The sequence below is a fragment of the Cottoperca gobio genome, chromosome 15 (assembly GCF_900634415.1).
Source record: "Cottoperca gobio chromosome 15, fCotGob3.1, whole genome shotgun sequence".
Lineage (NCBI taxonomy): Eukaryota > Metazoa > Chordata > Actinopteri > Perciformes > Bovichtidae > Cottoperca > Cottoperca gobio.
Genome location: NC_041369.1, coordinates 16,721,584 through 16,744,759, shown reverse-complemented (window position 1 = coordinate 16,744,759; position 23,176 = coordinate 16,721,584). Strand labels below are relative to the sequence as shown.

At 41.0% G+C, this 23,176-nt stretch overlaps 1 protein-coding gene across 1 annotated transcript in view; it reads right to left on the bottom strand.

Moving 5' to 3' along the window:
• adam12b (ADAM metallopeptidase domain 12b) overlaps positions 1-23,176 on the bottom strand; it is a 73,071-nt gene that overhangs the window by 41,489 nt on the left and 8,406 nt on the right. The window contains exons 2-4 of the mRNA XM_029450242.1: positions 17,684-17,805; positions 14,871-14,944; positions 13,561-13,698 (exon numbers count right to left, since the gene is read on the bottom strand). Coding sequence (XP_029306102.1) covers positions 13,561-13,698; positions 14,871-14,944; positions 17,684-17,805 — 334 coding nt within the window. The remainder of the gene's footprint in view (positions 1-13,560; positions 13,699-14,870; positions 14,945-17,683; positions 17,806-23,176) is intronic.

The window sequence follows — 23,176 nt, the reverse complement described above, 5'->3', positions numbered from 1 at the left end:
AGGCATTTTGGCGTTGTGTGCTCGGATTAATTTGGCATACAGTTTGGCAACACACCAGTGATGATTTTGCTTTAACGGAAACTCAACTCTCCTGGTGTTCTTCACCACTATTTTGGAAGAAGGAAATAGCGAAAGTTACAGACAAACCAGCTTTAAAGATGAAAAAAATAAAAGTATGCCAATGTGGATTTGGAAAATTAACTGATAAATATTTAATGAAACTTTAAAGAAACTTTTAAGTGTTAAATTTGAGAACAGATTTTTGTGTGGTGGTAGAAGTAGTTCTTTAATTGGGTTAATTCCCCCACGGTCCATCCGCCGCCTCAAAGCAGTCAACATAGTGGAAACACAGCAGGGGATCACCAAAGTCATTTGGATTTTTACGTGTGTATCTTGAATGCATGCATCAAAATTACATAGTGATCCAATAGGTGTTGAGATATTTCCCTTTCAACCAAATATGCCAACTCATGGTGGCACGAGAGAAGTCAGTGGTCATTAGGATACATCCTCTGAGGCCCACGAGTGTCTGTACTCAATTCCATGGCTTTCCATACTATACTTGTCAAGATTCAAAGTGGATTTGGACGGACCAACTGACCGAGCATCTGAGTCCCGCTGCTAGTGTGGCTACAAAGTCATATTAATGCAAGAGCGGACAGAAAAATTCCAATATAAACGCTCCAGCAGGCAGCGGACCAATATCAAACAAATAGGCTGATCGGCAGAGCCTATTTAAATATTGACAGACCAAAGCAAAGCTAGTCCTCTTAATGAGTCAAGATTCGTCTCTGCTATGTTAGAATGCACATAGAGAGCAGCTTGCTCACTCTTAAATCATTCTGCTGTGAGTTCACAAAACACCAGATGACGCTTTTCCCAAATTTACGACTGATCAAGGAGAAAAGAAAAGACTGAAAAAACACTGAAAGTAATTTCTTCAATGTTGTTTTTAGGGATTAAAAACCCAGAATGACCCTGCAAAATACAAAAGTACCAATGACTCACTCTGAGTTTTCCGTCCCACAGTTTACAAGCTTGTGGCGAGTGTTATAACTTGCGTCATCTTTCTAGTTGAATTTCAGTTCAGGTCCAAATCAGAACCTTTTTTTTTTTGCCATTCAATCACCGAGAGGCTTCACTCATTCAAACAGCGTTCTGCGCCGGTGTCCCTCACCTCAGGCTTCACGGCTCAGTGTGTGATGTGCAGCCCAAGGCGAGTGAAGTCATCACATCAGTAAAACAGACTGCAGAGGGAGAAACAAGGCTCTCTGCACTAGAAAGCAGGAGTAAATGATGAATCATGCGTGATACATTTAGGGGAGGCTGTCTCACTCTCTCACACACACTGTCTGAAATGAACAAAAGCAAAAAGCCATTCAAGGGAAAACACCAATGTTTGATAATATATTCAAATGACTTTTTCTTATTGTAGCTCCATCACTGACCGTATGACCTCCTTTGTGACTGCTTGACCCGTTATCTGTTTGGACTGTAGTCTCCATGAAAGATAATATTTGCGTGTTGACTGAAAGTAATAAGAAATGATAGCGAGTGACAGTGAGGGCATACGATGTTTCTTCTTGGGGGATAGGAGGCTTCTGATGGATCAGTGACTGTGAGGAAATAGACAGCATCCGTCTAACAGGAGAACAGACGCTGATGTACTGCAGGTACCCATATTGGATTGTACCACTCTCCTGATCACTTCACTGCACACAGTGAGAGGTGACTGCATTACTGTAGTCTACAGTCTTTCATGGGTGTGTGTTTTGATGTTGTTTGTGAGTCCCTAACTTAAGTTTTCTATCATTATGTGATACACGAGAGCATTAAGGACTCACATATTACTGGAGTTTTTCCCCTCTGGGTATGCCTTCTCCCTCTGACATGTCTTCTTTACATCTCCAAAAGGGTTTTATTTTTATTTTATAGCATGGCGATGGCAACATTATCTTTTATGCTTCGAGATATTTCTTCTTTTTACCCCCCATTGCTTTTTACTGGCATCGCCTTTTTATTACCATAGTCTTATTAAAATATCTTGAATTGATAACAGAACAAGGCCACAGGTGCAAAACAGGGATTAAAAACGCTGCAGTGTCACGCCCCGTACCTTTTTATACTACGATCGAAAGCACACGTCTGATGGATGTGAAACTGACGCCGAAATCAACGGCATTATAGATCCCTTGGTTGTGAACAGTAACCACCGAGGCTAACAGCAGACAGAGGCACAGCAGAGCTGCTAAAAAATGAACAGCTTCATAGCTGCTGGCCTACACGTCCGGAATATTTAACACCATAAAACGATTCCCACACTAAACATATATTTCCTTGTAACTGTACAAAGAGCATGATGTCATATTCCCCCTGCACCCTTTAAAAGGGAAATAGTTGGTCGGGAAGGAAAATGCGCTCATCTACACTCCAGTGAGAGTGAACCCTGCACATGAATCCAGGCCAATCGTCTTGCGTCTCTCTGGGTATGGTCAGCTGCTGGAGAGCAGGCTCAACCTGTCCATCTTGTGCAAAGTGAGCCGCTGGCATTTGTATCTTCTCCACATATTGCACCACTGAGGCCGTTTGTGGTAATGAAGGCTCCAAGCTTTCACAGCTAAACATTAGACCGTTGAGAATGTGAAATGTGTGGCTCAAGGAGTTTATGAATTCTTTATTACCCTAACAAAGCAGCACAGAATATTTCTGGGCACCCAGATGACGACGGTACAAACTCAAAAATGCCTTGGAGGCAACATGGCCACCGCTAAAAAGCAGTGAACCATAAACTCAACTCAAAGGCTTTATTGTCATATGCACAAGAGCTACAGCGTAGTTGTTCGCAAGGAAAATCTTAAACCTGCACTCTTTATGTGCTGTTAGAGACACATGCTATAGATGGCAGAGCACTGAACACATGCTTGATCTTGATTTCCTCTTACTGTGTTTCTGTATGCAACATTATCCACCAAAGCAATATCCTAGTATGTGAAAACCCACTTGGAAATAAAGCGAATTCTGATTAATCTATTGTGGTAACGATGCAAACAGTTACAAGTCTAAGGAGATCTTGTAGTAATTGATCTTTAATCATTAAGGATTCAACCTCCTCCTGGGTAAAGCATTTGATGTCTCTTCTGCAGAATTTATACATTTATTATTTACTTTGAGCGGTTCAACTGATAACTCCTATAAGAGATGGTATTTTTTTTTTTTTTACCTCACCTCAAACTCATAATTGGTAAATCAACAAGCCAACAATGGTGTTGGGTGAAGTACTGATTGAGAAGTAAACAATAATAAAGACTTTTTTTTACAGCATTCTTTGTTGTTGTTGTTGACTTTATTATTATTTTCAATTTAATCTTAATTTCTTAGGGCGAAGACACCCAGTTGCAGGTGTTTAATAACGATCTCAGCACAATCTGTCTGCTTCCATATCGTCGTAGTCCTCTATAATATTTTTTCCATTTTCCATTACTTATTTCTGGAAAAACACTTTTAACGATTGTCCATCTACAATTTATGTGGATCATCTACCACGAAAAGCAATAGCAAGGAAGTATTGCTTTTTTTTATTATTGTTTTTGCCCGCTAACGCAGCCAGTAAAAGCTGAAACGCTCATCTCACAGAGTCTATGTTCTGTAAGCATTACACTATTATAGACGCATCACTGTTTCCATTCAAACCATTTAGAAAGGGTGTGAAGCTACTCGAAAAATCATGCTTGAATAAATGAATTGAATTTATAAATCGTTCCAAAATGAAGCACTTACAAACAAACAATTACATACAGTAAATGATTTCTTATTGGTTAATTATGTGCATGCTTGACAAAAGGCCATGTTACAGCCTGTAACATTCTCCTGCGTGCTGAGGCTGACACATGGATAACAAGTGTGTGCAGTGGCATCAAACCTTCCTTTAAACTTTGGGAATGTGGGAAAAGAAGAATTCTAAACAACCTCTAGAAACAGTTTGTGTTTTCCTGCCCGGCTTTGAGATAAACCGCTTTTATTTTTGTTGCTTTTGCTGCTTCACTATTCACCATCCACAACAAGCTACACACCGTAGCTAATGAGTGACTAGGGATCTTCAAGGGAGGTGGCCTATTATTATTCATTGAAAAAGAGTAAACAAATGCATAAATGTTAATGTCAGAGGGTTCCTATCTGTCCAATTAATCTATGGTGGCTCCCCTGGGCAGCCTCATTGTTCAGCCATACTGTTTTAGTCTTCAGGGGAAATATGCAATTAAGAGCAGAGCAGAAAAAAAATTAAATAAAGATGTTTTTTGTCTTTCATTTTACTTCGTTTTCCGTTTTATCTTTGTCTTACTGTCATTTATTTTCCTGCAAAAGAAACATGAAATAACTGCTGCATATCAATATTAATCATCTCCCGCATCAATGCCGGTCTTCTTGAAATGTTAAAAGTTGAAACGGAGACGACTTTAAACTTCAAGCTGGAAGGAGTCCTTGTGCTGCACACGACGACTGCTTTAATACTGCATGTCGTCGCTCCACTGACTGCACACATCGCAGAACATCAGCTCTTCAGTCCCAGACCGCACGAGGCATTCCTCCCCTCCTCTTAAAAAACGTCTCACGTCATTAAACCCACTCTTTACACGTTCATGGATGCTGTGCGGATTCTCCAATAAGATAATAGCATACAATCTGTCATTCTCCAGCCCATTACCTCGCAAACATGGTGTAGAATGAAACTTTCACTTGGCACTGATGTATCATTTTAACGTGAGGTTCAGGGTGGGCAATCTGTCACTGATGCTGATGCTGATGCCGTGTAACGCGAGTCGTCATGGCTGCTGGGTATTGAGCGGGAGATGTCAATTACTGGATGGGCTATGAATGGTAAAACAACAAAGTGCTTTGAAGTTAATCAGATGTCTTATTTTAGCTTTCTAGTCTTAAGGGACTTGACATTTCTTGGATTACTAGGGCCAGTGTGAGCAGTGGGGTTAAAGTTATGACTTCAATACCGATACCTGCCTAAATATCTCGATACCGATACTGTAACGGCAAAAATCTAAAACATCGGGAAAAGCAATGAAATAATAGCCGAGACTACAGAATGTAAAACTGAAAATATGTTTTACAATGTCAGTGCAAGGCAGTGGTTGATGTGAAAAGAAGCCATACATCTAAAAGGAGTTCATTTTTGTACCATAGTGTGTTGCAGAAACTCCTAATTAAGATCAGCTCTTTACACATTCACACAAATGCCACACTGCTGCTGCTGCTGGCGGGTTAAATCCTTGCAGAGATAAGAGCAGGAATCACTGTAAGCTGTTTCTTTCAGTTGCCTCTTCGTGAACTGCTCTGAGTGAATGTAACTTCCCTCTGGCAAGCAGTGATGCAATATACAGTATACGTCTAGGGCTTTTATTGTGAAAGGTTAGAACAATTGGCATGAGCGCTTGTATTTGTGTGGTGCAAATGAGATAGAAACACGGCCACTATACCTGCAGTGAGCGGATGCTGAGCGCTTGCAAAGTCTAAAATACAGTACTGCACTACATTTATTTGACAACATGATACAAAAGTCATAAAGCCAGTGGCCTCACAATTGAAGATGTGAAGTAAGATCAAAGGATAATTCCAACTTGGCTCTTATCTTTATGGGTTTGGCCATCATTCCTAATGGTGATGTTAACACTGCACTCACACTGCTAAAAAAGAAGTCCGACAAGGCAAGAAACACCGTCCGACCCCAGATGAACCATATATAACACATTCCCCAAATATATAAATACGAACCACAAATGTGTTTGTGTAGATTTCCTGTTTCTGTTCCAGGAGAACATATTTATCACTTTCAGTAAACATTCATCTGCTTCTCTGCAGATTCAGAACAAAATTGGCAACAGTGTGTCCTTGTATTTGTGTCCACTGGAAAAAAGAATCCCACTGGCTTCTGTTTGTACACACGGCGCGTGGACTGATTGTGCTGCGGCTCCTGTGTTGTCAAGTTAAACATGGACCCAGTACAGCGAAAACTTCCCCTCCACCTAGTGATGTCATATGATGCACTTCCTCTTCACCTTGTTTTCCCAGGCACATCTGGATTTATTGTTAACACACATTTCCTCTCATGTTTATAGAGCTACCTGTGTGTGTGTGTGTGTGTGTGTGTGTGTGTGTGTGTGTGTGTGTGTGTGTGCGTGTGTGTGCGTGTGTGTGTAACCTTCTCAACTGATGATTGTAAGCCGTCCGTTTGTCACATTGTGCTGAAAGCTACATTATGTGACCTTCCAGAGTTATAATATAATATAAAACGTATACATGCCTGCTGATATGTGTTTATTATGTTTGGTTGAAGCCCATCGGCTATGTGATTTTTAGCGAGGCAGACTGCAATGTGAATTGATCTGTTACATACATGATAACGCCGATCTTAAATGCTGTAAACCAGTGGCTTTATCTCTGCAGCATCAGTGGCAATCTCAATAATCCCTATAATCTGTATTTTATATCACCTGTATGGGCTGATAGCATGGTGTGCGATATTGCTGGCATTAACCATATCAGATAAACACCACTGAGATTGCAAAAACAGCTGCTAAGCTCTGCTGTCTCGGCCAGAACAGTCCTTATTTCTCATGGGTCCACTACAAATGAGTCATTCTCTGTACCACGCTGAGATATAATGTAGAGGAGGACGTGAATTACACACAAAGCAATTTCTACTTTGAAATTAAGGCTTTTATATCAAGCTTCTAAAGGCGAGGTTGCAAACTAAAAGTGATTTTAATACACCCTACTGCCGGCTGATTCCCTGGCCTTGGAACTGTAATTTGATGACAAATTGTACACTAATGGCTGTTTCCTGTCATGGACAAATGAATGGAAGTGCATTATAATGTACAGTTCACACATGCATTTTGTTATCTTGAGAAATCTATTCATGTACAGCGAGGTAATGCAATCATTCATGTACGACACATTATGTTTTACAGCAGAGTTCCCTGCTGATGCAGATAAATGATGCCGAGGATAAATACGGATATTATGCACCATCAACATCTGCAGCCCCACTCCAGCATATCAAAAACTCCAACGCAGATAATATATGTTCTGCTTACTTACACTGTGGCAAAAGTTCACCCCACTGACACCATACCGAGTATATCACAGAGTCTAATTTAAAATAAAAAAAAGAGCTGCAGCCTTTTTAAGGACTTTGTGAACAAGACATCTGTGATCTCATTTGGAGGCTTTTACTCTCTGGTAAGTGCTCAGAAAGGAAACAGCTTGTGCCCAAAGGTTCCTGATTATTCTGCTAGCGAGCACCTTTGACAGGTGGCCCACTCTATGTACAGCGTACATGAGGTTAAAAGCAGTTACATTGGGAGATGTTCCACTCAATGTTCCCTTGCATAAATGAGAAATTAACATATACAGTGAGTAAGAGAGACCACATTGGCTAAGTGCCGTGACAACACCCTCACCATCCTCTCGACTGCTGCGCCTAAAAATAGGTCTGTAGCAATGAACAAACAGATGATGACATATGCTGGCATACTGCATTAGTGCATTAATGTATTTAACTGTTTCATTGAATGCAAAATGATTACATCATTTTGGCAAATCATTCCTCAAAATTCTTGACTTCATCTGCTGCACTCTAAGTACAGTCTTAGGTAGTTGCTACATAATCACATAAATATGTGAATACCTACATGCTGACACGATGCTACAGATCAGAAGTATGAGATAGTATTTATGTGGCCAAATTAACTTAAACTACAGTTTGGTCAACAACAAAAAAAACTAGCTTAACACATATCTTCCCCAGAGATCTCCGGTTCGGGAAAATCAATCACACTTCAAGGGAACGAGGGAAGAAAGACAGAAAGTGAACCCAAGATAGGGAGAGACTTAAAGAGAGAAAAACTAAACTATAAGAGACTTTGAGCTAGCTTGGCTCTGATGCTTGGCTCTGATCCCACCGGTCAAAAAACTACCACTCTAATCTTTTTTCCCCAAGCAACGCCTAAGACTGCTCTCTCCTTCTCTCTTTTTTTTTTACATTGTCCTTCAGGACTGGGCAACTTTCCCCAAGGACGCTCTGCAATATCCGCAAACTCTTTAGCCAACTAATTAAAGATGGCAGGAGGCAAAATGCGATTAGTGTGTGCTCTAAGCTTAACAAAAACTACAACTACAAAGTCATAAGGGGGAAATGCAGTGAAAACCACAATCGGATCAATACTCAAACAGACAGGATGTGTGTGGAAACTTTTGCTATAACCCCGTGCTCTAGATCTTATCTTTCCAATCAAGATGTGTGTTTTGAGATAGTCTGACTGTCAAAGTATTTGTTTTCTCAACCTGACACCGACAAAAAGCCGGCAGCACCTAAAGGACTTGAACCTGCATGAAAGTCTCATGTTGTACCCGGAATATGTAAGAGAACATGCTACATCCAGCAACGAACACACATCTATACGGAGAAAGAGGGGATACAAATGTGTCTATTGTGAACTGCCTTATAATGCTATGAGGACAGATTTTTATAATTCTAGTAATACAGCTGCAATCGTTGTGACAAATCACCAGGCAAACAATGGAAACATGCTGTTCATGTTACAAAGTAATCCATTTGATTGGCCAATGCACTGAGTTGACCTTTTATTTTATTTTTCTGCGGCACCACTGTGTCTCCAAGAAGTTAGCAAATGCAGACATGGAATAGACCAACATTTAGTCTTTGTGCTAAGCTAAGCTTGAGACTTGAAACACTGGTATCAATCATATCCTCTACCTCTGGAAATCTGAGAAAAATTGGCATTAAAAAATTAAGCAAAGTGCCGTGAAACATCTTCAAGAGAAAGCTTGCTTGTAGGTGTTTAACCTTGTAAAAGTGATTGTGACAGGCAGAACAAAACACCTTGGCAAAGTAAAGTCACACAGAGACTTGGCACCAAAGTCAGAGTAGTACACATGTGTTGGCACCAAGCAGCAGCCTGGGGGTCCAACGTCCCCACTCGTGGTTTGTCTCAGGTTGCATGGTGACAGAAGAGCTGCTCGGTGAAAACAAAAGCATGCATGCGTTGGAGAAAAAAGGAAAGGAAGCGACAAGCAAGAGATAAAAGGGAGGTAGAAAAATCTGGATGTAGACAGCGAGACGTGTCCCAGGAAAGAGAGCATCACAACAACTTGATCACAGACTTGGCGGGAACAGAGGAAGTGGAAGTGATGGAAGAGTTGGTGCAAGAGGCAGCGGAAGAAGAAGAAGAAGTAGACTGACAAAGTGTTGCTTGTAAACTATGTTGCAGCTCAACAACCAGCATCTATTTTAGGCTAAGGCGATATGAAGAGATTATCTTTTAACATTTTTAACATTGGCAGGTCATTAAAACCTCTTACCAGGTGGAGGGCCCGCCTAACAGCTGATGGGCATCAGCTGTTCGATTAACACTTCAGCTGAGCCAATCTGAGCTTCCTTTCAATTCCTAAAGACATCAAGGCCAATCAGTGTCCACCTGATAAGGAAGTGCCAGCCCTCTTCTTCTGTTTATAGACGGAGCCAGCAGCAGCTCAGCCTCCCGGTGACACTTTTATTGTGTAGTCAATGAACTACTCGATCTTTAGACATCTCACACTCATGCTTTTATCTTTTCAAATGTTGTAATCTTTTTCATAATTGTATTTATTAATTACAAAATACAAAAAAAACACAAAAATATTATAAGAAATGTATTTGTACTTCTCTTGCTTTGTGTCATTACTACTGGCAGGGATAAGTGGGTATATCATAGTTATTTATGAGCAATACAAATAATATTTTATTAATAAATATTATAATATGTACACACGCAGTTTGTGTACGCCTGGTGTTACTCTTAGAAAAATATGTCTAATAAATTAAGTTTTTATCCTTTTTATCTGAAATTGGAAGTTTTACTTCATAACACTTGGTGCTATGTTTTTATTGTGTTTTCCAGTCCATACATAGCAGCTATACCCTTCTTCAGGCATCTATTTAAACAACAAACTTCAGGCGGAGTGTATTTTTTTAAAATGCAGTATATTCAGACCACTATTACTCAGTGCCTTGGAGTGATTATCCAATGTTTTGTAAGAACAATAAGAGAGTTATCTTTTGAATGAGACCAAAATCATGCATTTGGTGCAAATGGTTGATGATCAGCTTTCAATTTACTTTGGGTATTTCGTTTGTAGGTATTTTTCGTATTTTCGAGTAAAGTCCCCTACCCCTTAAGAGGTTAAGTCATTAAAAACCATCATTACTGACTAGTAGAGTGCATAAAGAGTTCCTTTTACAACCCCAATTAGGCATAAGAGTTGACAGCCAAACAAGCTAGCAGCTCCTTTTACAAATAAATAGCGGCGTTGAAAGACAGAGCCACATACGGTTCAACTTATCTCAAATCCTTGACAGATGCAATTAAAGTGCAAAGGAAACCTGGGATCTCTCTTTGATTGGTCTGAGCTCCTCGTCATTGAACGAAGCGGGTGATATTATACCTCCTCTGTGGTACCGCACAATAGAGAGAGATCTTGGCATTTTCAGCTGTGTTTCTGAAATGGAGTGCATCTTCTTTCGCATAAAAAAAACAAAACATACCCGAGGATGTTGCAATGGGGATTTTTTTTGTGTCACAAACATAATGATGTTGTTTAGTTGTGGCCTAGTGTTTCAAAAGGGCTCTTTCCTCTTTTCTTTCCTGCTATAGAAGAATGAAAGGAAATGTTCTCACTGGAAAACGCATGGTCTTGTGCTGAGAGCTCGTTAGACTGTGAGCACATCCAGCTCAGAGTTTCAAGGAGAAAAGCTAAAAGACAAATGCATTTATTTAAAGCATTAATTAAGACAGCATCCTTGGAATTACTAACAATGACAATACGTCTTGTATGCCTTGAACTAAACTTTATTTAGCAATGTTAGCATCTTTTGTCAGCGGCTTTTGAAAGAAGACATTCCAAATTCTAAATATTGTCGTTTAACTGACATTACTGTCAGAGCATCAACACTAAAGAATGTTATAGTATTTACCTCTAGCCCGTAAATGTCACTTGTGGTCATAATGGTTCATAAAAAAAATATCATCACTAATATTGAACAATTTCAAACAATACTCTGCCTCAGAAACCAGAACTTGTGATATTAAATGTAGAAATCTTCCGTAAGTGTATCAAGATGTACATCTCTCTCTCTCTCACACACACACACACACACACACACACACACACACACACACACACACACACACACACACACACACACACACACTCTGGTCCATCAGACAGTGCAATTGAAGTCTTTAATCAAGACTAATGTGGAATGTCCCATACAGCCATCATTAATCATTTGAAGCTGGCCAACTGTGCCATTGAGCAATGCTATACATCAAAGCAGCCGCTGCTGGCACAAGTCTGCATTTCTGTCCAGCTCTGTTTGCACTGTACAACATGCCAAGCCTTAAATATTGTATATGACACGGTCATTCCCATCGCTCTTACGTTAAAGAAAAGCATGTAAGAGTAATGGGAAAACATTTTCTCATTTTTAACCATATTAAGATAACGATTTTAAATGAACTTTCATTTGGAAATGTCATATGTAATAAACTAGAAGGATAGTGCAATGGAAATCAAGCGGAGAGTCCCTTCACAATGTGCTGTACAGAGCTAACAAAAAACCCAAATCAAAACCAACAAAGAGTGCAGAGCAACATTTACTCTGAACCAACAGGCACTGATGTTTGCAGGGCTCTTCTGTGATACACTTTTGGTGAAAACTGACACAATATGTAAGGCTCTGTGAAATACAGAAGCAGTCCACTCACTGCCTGTACTATATTTTATAGATTGATCCGAGTGGCTGGCAAGGACACAAAAGAAATGGCCTCTACCACCCAGCAAAATCCAATCAAATCCAAGCTTAGGTGTGTATTTACAAGGTGTACTCTCTTAAATACATTCCTTTTTGCTTAAACTACCTATGGAAACACTCGCATCACACTCACAGCCACACACAGCCACACACACACACACACACACACACACACACACACACACACACACACACACACACACAGGACCCCCACTGATTTCTTTCCTCAGTAGATCCGTCCTTGTCTTGCTGTAGCCAAGTTTCCCTGGAACAGGGCCAAGCGGCTAACAAACAGCAGTTTATTAATTGGATCTGGTAGTGTGTTTATATTGGTGAGGACTGAGATCATTTCACACTGGCCTTGGAGCAGGTGTGTTCTTCAGCGGTGCCAAATGAGCAAACTGCACAGGCTCAGCAGATTCAAGCAAAAAAAGGATGAGCCTTCACAGAAAACCTGCCATAACTCAGCACAAAGAGGCACCACTTTGCTAAGGTTCTGCATTCAAATCTATTCGCTTTCACAAAATAATGCTTGTTTGTTCCTTTTCTCTTGATTCTGCATTTCTTTTGTACCTCCAATCTCTTCCCCACTTTTCTCCTTCAGTAGCATTACAGTTAACTAACTCCCGTACTGTTTTGCTTGTACAGGATGTTCCTCACTTGATTCTTGAAGAGATACCATGCTTACATCACACTCATCACCGCATCAGGAGGATACGTCCCCGACTGACTCAGAAGGCACCACAGGTTCTGGTCCGGGCTCTTGTTATCTCACACCTTGACTACTGCAACTTCCTCCTGGCTGGACTGCCTACATGTGTCATCCGACTTCTACAGCTCATCTAGAATGCAGCAGCCGGACTTGGTCTTTAACCTCCCCCAAGTTCTCCCACACTACACCGCTCCTCTTCCTCCTCCTTCACTGGTTATCAGTGGCTTCCCAAATCTGTTTCAAAGACTCTGGTGTTGTGCGGTGAATGGATCAGGCCCTTTCTACATCCAGGTCATGGTCAAACCATACAACCCAGCTGGCTCACTTCGCTCCGCATCGGCCAATCGGCTCGCTAGTGGGACCTAGATACCCCGAAATACCCCTGTTTGCTATCCTGGCTCCAAAATAGTGGAACGACCTCCCATTAATATCAGGTCAGGAGAAAGTCTTCACACCTTCCATCACAGACTGGAAAAACCCACCTTGGCCACTTAAAAAAGAAAAGAAAAAATAAGTTCTTATTTCTGTATGTGGCACTTACATTGGTTGGGCTTATTTAAAGTTATTGCACTGCACTTACAAATATTTCACCTATTTGAAGCTAATGTACTTGCAAGATTCCTACTGTTCCAAGTTGTATCCTCATGATTGTTTGCACTTATTGTAAGTCCCTTTGCGTCAGCTAAATGAACTGTAATGTAATGTAAAAGCATATCTCAGTGACATTGCAATGGTTCAGCTAACCTTTCTGTACTAGGAGTGCGCAATGTGCATGTTTTTAATGTAGGAAAATGACATATCCGAGCAGGACTCACTGTTGCCAGCTTGGAAAATATTACTGTAAATTATTCAGAAAGAAATTCAAAGGCATCCTTCAGTTTTCCTTTTGTGTGCCTTCCTCTTTCCTTCCAACTGAATGGTCACAGCCTCGACGAAACAAATCCACGTAGAGGTCAGAGACCACCTGTTCCGAGTTGGCTCAATTGGTGAAGCGATATCAGAGGACACATCTGGCCTGACAGAGAACAGGCCGGATGGGAATGGCAGCATGCTCCAGAGCCCCAGACTGGTGATGGATGACTCACAGCTGATGCTGAGGTCACTAGAGGTCACATGGGGAATGGGGAATTAAAGGGTCGGTCAGGACAGAGTTTCCTCTAGGGAGTATGTAATTTCTGGACAGGGACATTATATTTAGAATTTTTTTTGTTTTTGTTTTGTTTTGTTTGCCAAGTAATTCAAATAGTGTTAGTGTGGGTTGGCAGGGTACCTTGAGCTTTGGGTGAGGGGGAATAAGACAGGGCGGTGGGTGTTTAATACATTTATCCGCTCACATAATACTGACAGAAAGATTCAAAGAGGCTATTTCCACAACCTAATGGTGTTTTTTTTAGTTATTGGCCATAACATTTTTGATGTAATAGAGAGAATGAATATGTGAATCAATATCTGCAATTTCACTTCTAAATTGCAACAACATTAGTTTTTCATTTCCCACCTCCCACTAAGGTTCAGCAGTTGAAAAGGGGAAGCAGGCAGAAAATCCCAGCGGTCCGATTGGTGTTAGTTCTAGAGTTACCAGTGATGGAGGTCTGACCAGTTGGGGACCAAGTCCATCATTCCACTGTCAATATCTGTATCCCAAAGCAGCAGGGTAAAATATTATGTCTCCACGCCCTCTGAATAAGAAATATCGACAGAAACAAGACCGGAGGCAGCGATGCCATCATTCTTGTGAGATTGTAAATGTCCCCAGACATGTAACCTGGCCTTTTATTTACTTCTTATTCTGGCTCTACAGCAATCTTTCCTCTCTCTATGAAACAGTTTGTGCGTGAGAATGTTTGTGCATCTACATATTTATGAACTCCAAATGATCCCCACCCCTCGTTTCACAGTTCACTGTGTTATTTTCCGCAGTCTGGAAGGGAGTGGAAGGAAAGAAAAGCAGGGAAGAACAAGCATGTCCTCAGAGCTCTCCTCTTCCTTATTCTTTATCAGCTTTCATCTCTCGGCCCCTTCAGAGAGACTGAACCATAAAAGAGTCCAATCACTAGGGGACATATTATTTTCTCCCTTCTTGAAAACACTTTTCATAGCACAGACCTATACAACTTCTCCTCCTCTTGCATAAATAACTCCAGCCAGCCATAGCTGGGAGTTCATCTATTGGCTCTGTGTGTGATTAACATAATAAATATCTACTTTCCTCTGTCCTGGTGCTCACATGGAGTACGGAAAGAGAATTTAAATAAAATCAGAGGGAAAACTCACTCGTTTTTCTCCAGCAACAGGATCAGCTGTTCACCTTCGGCGTGCACCAGCAGCTGGAGTGACGCAGGATAACTCTGAAACACAAAAGGTTGACAGGAGTGTTAAGGTGGTGCCCGGATCTCACCCATCCTGCCTGTGTAGCAGCGTTTGTGTGAAGCTTCAACCCTTCACACTTGCACGGCAGGATGTTACGAGGCACAATAGTGTTATAGGAACAGGATGAAAGCTTCCACCTCCTACACTTCCCAAGTCAGCGGCATGAGATAAAAGTACAGTGGACTAGTTTCAACTTAACCAACCAATTTAAGATTTCTATCCAGACTGTGCAGGTACATACAATATCACTTCATGAAATCAAATCCCATTTTCGTTACTATAAATGTTCAACCTTTTTTCTGTAATAGCCATTAATTATATTCAAGAAACACCTTTCTATATAGTAGTTTACACTGTTACCCCGCCCATTCCCGTGCTGGATTCAAAAGGCCCACCTCCATATGCATGAGGGATTCAAAAGGAGCAATGAAAGTATGTATGTTAATTTTGAATAATTAATAACAGCCTCACTGTTTATTGTTCACTCTATTTTTACAACGCATCAGTGCTTCAACGGGCGAAACACAGGTTGTCTTTCATTGTGGAGAGGCTGCAGGAAATCCAATTAATTTGTCTTTATGGTTCGCCCTAACTGCGATCGTTCATCAAATGTGCGTCTGCAAATAAAGACAACAGTCATTTTCGGCACGGGGATCATTTGAACTTTTTTGCAACATAGCAATGGGACAAGAAGGAGCGGCTACAGTGAGCTGTTAGATGACGACAGGCTGCACACCTCCAAGGTCACCACATTTACAGTGCCCTGCTGTTGGGTGGAAAACCCTTCTGCGCTGTTTGCAGAATGCAATCAGATTACTGTTTTTAATAACGTGATGGAAAAAGGTCTATGAAATTGCACTTTTCTTTAAAAAAAAAAAGAGTTGGTACACAAGAGAACAATATCTCCCAAAAACATGATGCTAAATAATGGATATGAACAGTATTCCTTACCTGACCTAGAGCATCAGACCAGTATTCGTCAGGCATCTTAATATTGTTGTGACGTTTATTTGGCCGAAAAACTGCATTTTGGTGCAGGAGCAACTGCGATGACTATGCGATGTGAGTATTTTTCCGATGCCACTGATTTATGACCGCAAGAACCCAGGAAATGAAGGAGATGCAGGAGATTTTGCTTACAATGCCAAATGTCAGTTTGAGATTTAATCCTAAATCAAATTTTAAAGTGGCAATTTCCCAACAAAAACAATTCGAACATGACTTGATGCTTGTGTTGTGATCAGAGTAAAGAAGTGCCCCTGCAGCAGTGTTCATGCCTCAAGTCTCAGACCCTTTTTACAACATGAACTTAAAGATAAACAGGAAAGAAAGCCATGAAATTTTTTTTTAGAGGATTTATGAATCCTAGCCAGCAGAGAGACAGAAATTGCCAGACGTGCACACAGAGAGGAACAGACATAGATTTTTATATCATCAGTTGATATTTCAGGCATACTTTGTCCTCTTTCAGTGACATTTTGTAGCTCTGCTGACTGATGCCTTCAGGCCAGTGCTTTGCCAGTCGCCGGTCTGCAGCTCTGTCTGAGAGTCAGTGTGTCTGTCGTTGTGCGTAAGCGTGGCTGCAAGTGTGTGTGTGTGTGTGTTTGTGTGTGGAGACTCGATGCCACTGTAAGTAATGACTCTGCAATACTTTACGACTGCTTCATAACCTTCTATTGGCACAAGGTGCGGCTATATCAATCTGTTATATTGGGAGCTTTAAGTCTTAGTGCAATCTCTGGTAAGATAATCACCAGCTGCCCTGGAAGTCAGTTTAATTTGGGAAGGGTCAGTTTGCAGATAGCCTACTGTAAAATCGTGGGTCGACACAAATGTTTAACGTCAGCAGTAGCTGGTGGTCAAACATATCTGATGCAGTTGAGAAAGGGGGTTGCATAATTAACTCCATAAAGCTAAAAGTAGCATTTATCCTCGTGCCAATGTGACATGTGGGTGATAAACAATTCATGTAATTAACTTCGACTGCCCCTCTCTACTGACCGACTTTGAGAGAGGAGCATAAGCTCTCTCAGATGTTGACTTTCCTGCATCAGGAAAAGAAAATGTTCGACTGCTCGGGGAGTTCTCAACACCTACGCATTTCCCTCCTCTGGAAAAGTTTCCTTAAGTTGTGGTGGGGGATGCTGAATTTCAAACATTTTAGTTTCCAGCTGTTTTAGCTGGGAGAGAGTGGTTTTCCCTGCCTTAGAAGCCCGACAAGGGCTGATTTGACTGCACATATGTACGTATGCATCTTTTAATCTAGCATATATCGTACGGTGCAGGAGAAGAAATGAAACAATCTACAAGGTGTTACAAGGCTGCTTCACACTTTCTAATCTTTCTCACAGCGTCAGGTTTCTGCACTGCTGGAATTGCAAAACCGTTGAAAAAAAGAGGATGACAAGTTCCAGGAATAAAATCACCGTATGTATTGCCTCCTAAGCAAACTCATACTCAAAAAAAAACCAAAGGAGATGGGAACTAGGGTGGATAGAAACCAAAACGGGGAACTAACTAGAGGTCAGGGAGGGACTTTTTACCGAAGAAAATAAAGAAAGTGGGGAAAGGGGCAAGAGGGAAAGGAGACACATACTGTGGTTATGTCAAACAAGAAAGCCAGACATCTGTACTTCGCTGGCATAAGCTGGGCTGCCGTCTGAGTAAGCTTATTAGCATTACGCTAGTGCTGCACAGGTGTTCTTGTGAGTATTTACCCCGGCCGTGAGCTGGAAGAAAGGTCTGCGCTCCTTGCCCTTCAGCAGCAGAGGTACTGTGGTCCCATAGCGTTCCGGTTTGGATGCTTCCCCTCGCTGTTTAGCCACGTCTGGACTACTTCCTGTAAAAAGAACATCAGAACACATTAAAGACTTGAATGATAAAAATAAAAACATCACACTACGAACGCAAAGATGCTTATACAGGATATTTTGTCAAACTGGCAAGCAGACAAAAGGGGGTCAGCAATGGTCAGAATTGCTGTGTAATAGCCACAGAAATGTTAGAGAAAAGCACAGGCAGGGAATCCTCAGACACATGGCACAGCACGACTAAGAATTGTGGACTGCGCTGCTCAGAAATAGTAAATGCTCACTCTTGTTACTTGGAGGAGAAGTGCTGTCCCCCAAAGGGCCTCTGCAGTAGGACCACAGCCACAGACCGAGCATCTATAATGGATGCTCTCACACAGTTTAAGAGGAACTCAGCCTTTATGATACCTCCGGACAGGAATGGACTTTTGAAAATTGATGAAATTGTCCTTTCCGCTTCTTATTTATCTTTTCATCTTTCACTTCACAGATAAGGTCAGAAAACTGCCACTGCAGTCCGCTGCTGTCTCCTCCTCCTTTCTACTCTCTCTCATTTAAATCCTCTTTTAAACTCCGACTGAAGTGAAATTAACAAAAGTTAGAAGCCAATTATGCTAATTCGCCCTTAGCCAGACTGCTCGTTTGGGAGTCAAACTAAATGGAATGTATATATAGCATAGGGTGAAACTATGCAATATGTGGGAATCATAGACACAATTACCTCTGCTCTCTTAGTGTCTCTCTCAAGCTCTCCTCCCACAGACCACAGAGGCTGTCCCAAATGCTCCCACAGCCTTACTGAGCATGTCTGAATTGTAGCAGGCCCAGCAGGCTTCCTGTGAAGCTCAGTAAATGTTACAAACCCAGAGAGGAGCTGTAGAGATGAAGTGGAGAGGGAGTGTTAGAGGGGAGGGGAGAGGTTGTTTGAGGTTTCACACTCCTGCTATCACCAAAGGAAGACTGAGAGCGCGTGCTGCGTCTCTATTTACTATACGTCTGTGGTCTAGGTCTGTTCCTTAATCCCTGGAGATATGCACGTAAAGCAGCTGTTTTGTCTGCATTGCATGCAAAGCGTCACGCAGGGTACAACAAGAGTTCAGTAGTACACCGAGCAGCGATGCTGAAGTCTGACAGATTTTGTTTACTCTTCTTCCCTCTCTCCTGGCTGGAGATCTCTTCATTTCCAAGCACTCTTGTCTCTTAAAAGTCTGATGTTTCTTTTCTTTGAAGACCACATTTTAGAGATGACTCCTGCGCCGCCACAACTGCATTTTCTTACAACTTCAAACAGTCTGTGACGGCGGTTGTCCTGCGCTCTCAGTGTGGCCCAGACTCTCAGTTTATCCACAGTGCGTAATAAGCTAACAAGGGCATAAAAGGGACCTCCTATATTTAATGGGGTATTTGAACATGTGCCGATGGTAGTTTGTTGGTTTAAGTGGTGCATGAAAACCATGTTAGACAGACGGCGCAGCATGACTGAGACCGCAGGCTGTGGCTCGAGTGCCAATAAAAAGGAGCTATAAAAGGGAAAGTAAGGCAGACGTCTTGTTAATAAAAGACTTCAACACTTCCACTGGTGTCCCTCGCAATTCATTCCGATCTCTCAAATACTGAATGAGTTCATTAAAGTGTTAATTAAACCATAGCAATGCAGGGAGGACACTAAAGCAGAGGTATGCACAAAACAAGCTAGGGTGCATGTCATCAGACCACATCTGAGAGCAACACTCAAAAGCAATGCGACAAAGTCTGCCGCCATAGAGGGTGGGACTCAATGAATTGCTCATTTTTGGGCAGTTCATGGTGTCGCACTTTGTTCACGTGGAAAGTGATGGAAAAGGATGTGTGTAGCATGAAAAGAAGAGCTTGAAAGACAACTTTAAAAATCCTAACCTTGCAGAGTTGCAGCAGGAAATGGGCATGCCTGTTCGATTGTTGGCTTCTGAACATTACAAAAAAGATATTGTAGCCCACCCAATTCGACCCCTTGAACGTGGAAATAAATGTGCGTGGAAAAAGAGCTGCATACTGTATGTGACTTTGTCACGTTTTTTTGTGTTGAGGCCTCAGCACAAGCTGGATGAAGATTAAAGTCTCTACGCAACATCCGTCATTGCTCTCCAAAAAAAGAAGCGTTCCCTTCAAACAGCAAAAGAAAAATGACATTCAAGATCATTCTCACGGGCTTTATCCTCTGTGGGAACCTTTGAAATTCAAACTAAAAACTGGGTTAATCCCATATGTTTTTTGGAGAGTATCTTGATTGCTAAGCCAACCACAGTTGTATCCACCATATTGGACACAAGGGAAAATCAGCTGCGGGTCATACATCTAAAAAACACAAGTCTGTTCGGCAGCCAAAACATCTTTCCTCCGCTCTCTCTTTAAATAGCCTCAAAAACCAGATTTATATTAACGCTAACTCCCATTTTCCTTACCTAACAAGCATGTTTTTTGTTTTTTTTGCCGTTTTTACCCCGAGCAGTAGCAGTATTACTTACTAACTGGTAAATAATGTGAATTCAAACAGGGGCTGAAGTCCACGTTACTCAGCAGAGAAGTGACACAGCCAACAATGTAAACAAACAAAATGAGCTACTATTACTTCAGTCGAGCGGAACCTCATTAAGTACATGTTACCTGCTGCACGGTGAGTTCATTTATATTTATATATTCATCTTTTGGTGATTAAAGCAAGGAAACGATACGTGCAAATTCATAATTTATGTTTAAAGAAAATGCACACGTGAGGCCTTATGTGCAGTCTATAGTAGAAACAGAATACACTACTTTTCATTCACACCCAATACTGTATCTGCTCAATCAACAGTGCGATCATGGAGACGCTCTCTTGAGACGAACGAGAGAACAAACAGTGTAAGGAAGGTCAAAACATGCGGCGTGAAGGACGTGGTAATCTATAGGCAAGGTGTTCAGGGAGTACAAGAGAGCGTACGTCACAGCGGGACTTCAGCGACCTCCTGCAATCTGATTACCCTAAAACATTTGCATACAAAATATGCAAGATTAGTCTCGACTTTGGAAACAGCAGTTGACCAAATGTCGCAAAACAATCTCACAATATCGAAAACTGAAGAATATTTAAGGGCTGATTGATTATTGTCTCGATTGTGACATTTTTTCACATTTTCCTGAAGCCAAAGTTGACGTATTGCTTTGTCCTACTAACTAGAGCTGCAACTTCCGATTGTTTTCATTATCAACTAAGTATTTTCCAGATTAATCGAATAATCATTTGGTTTTTGTTATGTTTTATTATGTTATAAAAACCAGAGAAAAGCAGGAAATCATCCAGAAAGGCTGAAAACTGCCTTTTTTTTTTTGCCATTTTTGCATGAAAATTTACTATAACGATTAACAATTATCAAAACTAGTTGCCTCTTATTTTTCTGTTATTTGACTATTATCTATTAAGCTACTACTCGTTGCAGCTCTACTACTAACCTAAAAAGTGTTGAGTTTACTATCACGTAAATATGTTACATTTGAGAAACACAGAATTGTTCCTGGGCATCCTAGGCAAGACTTAATGACTATTATATTATAAACACTTGATGCACATTAAATCTCTGACAATCAACTAATCGATGAATCAGTTTCCGACAGTATTTCGGACGGACAGGAGAATCCTTGAGAGAAAAGCAGAAGGATGCAGGAGGCTACAGGAGAAATGGTGGAGGCTGATGATACTGTTTGAACCCTACAACTAAATTGTGACATACTTATTTTTAACACTGTCAAAATCGGATCTTTAATGTTGCAAACTCTCAGATTACCTTCGTCTAAGCCGCTCTTAACCACACAGGCCTGATCTCAGCAGCTTTCAACTCAGATCAAACATAAAAGCGAGGAAACATGACGGGACCCCGGAGACGTGACCTTCTAGTTATTACGAAGCGCAGGCCTTTAATAATAGCGCATCAGAGGATAACAGCTCTGATTATGGTTTGAACATTTCGAAGATCTTACGTTCAATATTGCCGCACAGCCCGCCATGCCTCCAAACAAACCCCTGTGAATGCATTCAAAAGGTGAATATCAGCCAACAGTGACTCATTGGAGGAGCCTCTTTAGCGAGGAGAGGAAGATGAAGGTCTTGAAAGAGAAATGCAACACGCAGCACAGATGAGTTCAACTGTTGCAATTAGATTCTATTGAAATCTGGCTGTGACCCAGAATCATTTCTGAGAGCGTCTACTGTATTGATCATACATATTGATCATAAAATGGTCGCGTAATGAGCCAAGGTGAAACCACTGCATGGACATGAGGTGTTGTTATCAGTGTTGTTCTTTCTTTCAATGCTTTTTCATTTGGGTCATGTTCACAAATATAAAAACAAAGAATAGGAGCCTTTTAGAATATACAGTATATAGTTATGTGATGTTTTCTACCTTTACTAGGATGTTATACATTATAAGCTTCACAAAAGTATTGTTTATTGTAGGGATTGTTTAACATTATCTGATTTGCCAACATTTCTATCCAGCCTTATGTATCACAGCAAGGTTTTAAGTCTACAAAAGTACTAAAGGAATAGTTTGAAGTTTTGGGAAATACACACATTTGCTTTCTTGGTCACTTGGAGCAAACCGTCTTCCAGCAGTAGCCTATTATTAAAAAGGAGGGATATGAGAGTGGTGTTGATCTTCTAATCCAACTCTCAGCCGAGTGAAAAGGCCGCTCGGTTGTGGCTCAGGAGGCAAGTTGTCCACTAATCACGGGGTTGGCAGTTCAACTCCCCAGCTCCTAAAGACCACATCTCATAATGAACCAGCACCAGCACACTCCAAAGCACACACACACAGATGGCAGCTCACTGCCATCTGTGTGTGTGTGCTTTGGATAAAAGTGCTTTATAAATGCAGCCATTTACCATTTAAATAAGCGTTTTACCACAACATGTCTAACTGTTCCTTTAAGTAAATTCAAAAGTAATAAGGACAAATTATTACTTGTGTAAGGAGAATAAAAGATTTAACCAGAAAATAAATATTTGACTCATTCAAGCTTTCTAAATTAAATTAATTACTAGTTGACAAAGCGGTCTTTAATAAGGGTTGATTGATCATTAGTAGGATCACTAGTGAACACACCCGTGACTCAAACACCAGGCTTGTCTACACATCTCTAGGGATATATGTTTTTTTGGGCCGATTCCGATATCGATTAGGAATAATCAAGTAGGTCGATAACTGAATATTTGGAACCGATATATACATTTGCAGTAAAACTTCAACCGTGGTGTTCTGTCGGGAGATGCAGCGACTTAACCCAAGTAAGAGTAGAAGAGCTAAAAGTCTGCTAGCTGCTAGAATAATATATGTAGTGTAAAATGCCATAGGGCTTCAGCTAATAGAGGTTACATCTAGGGAT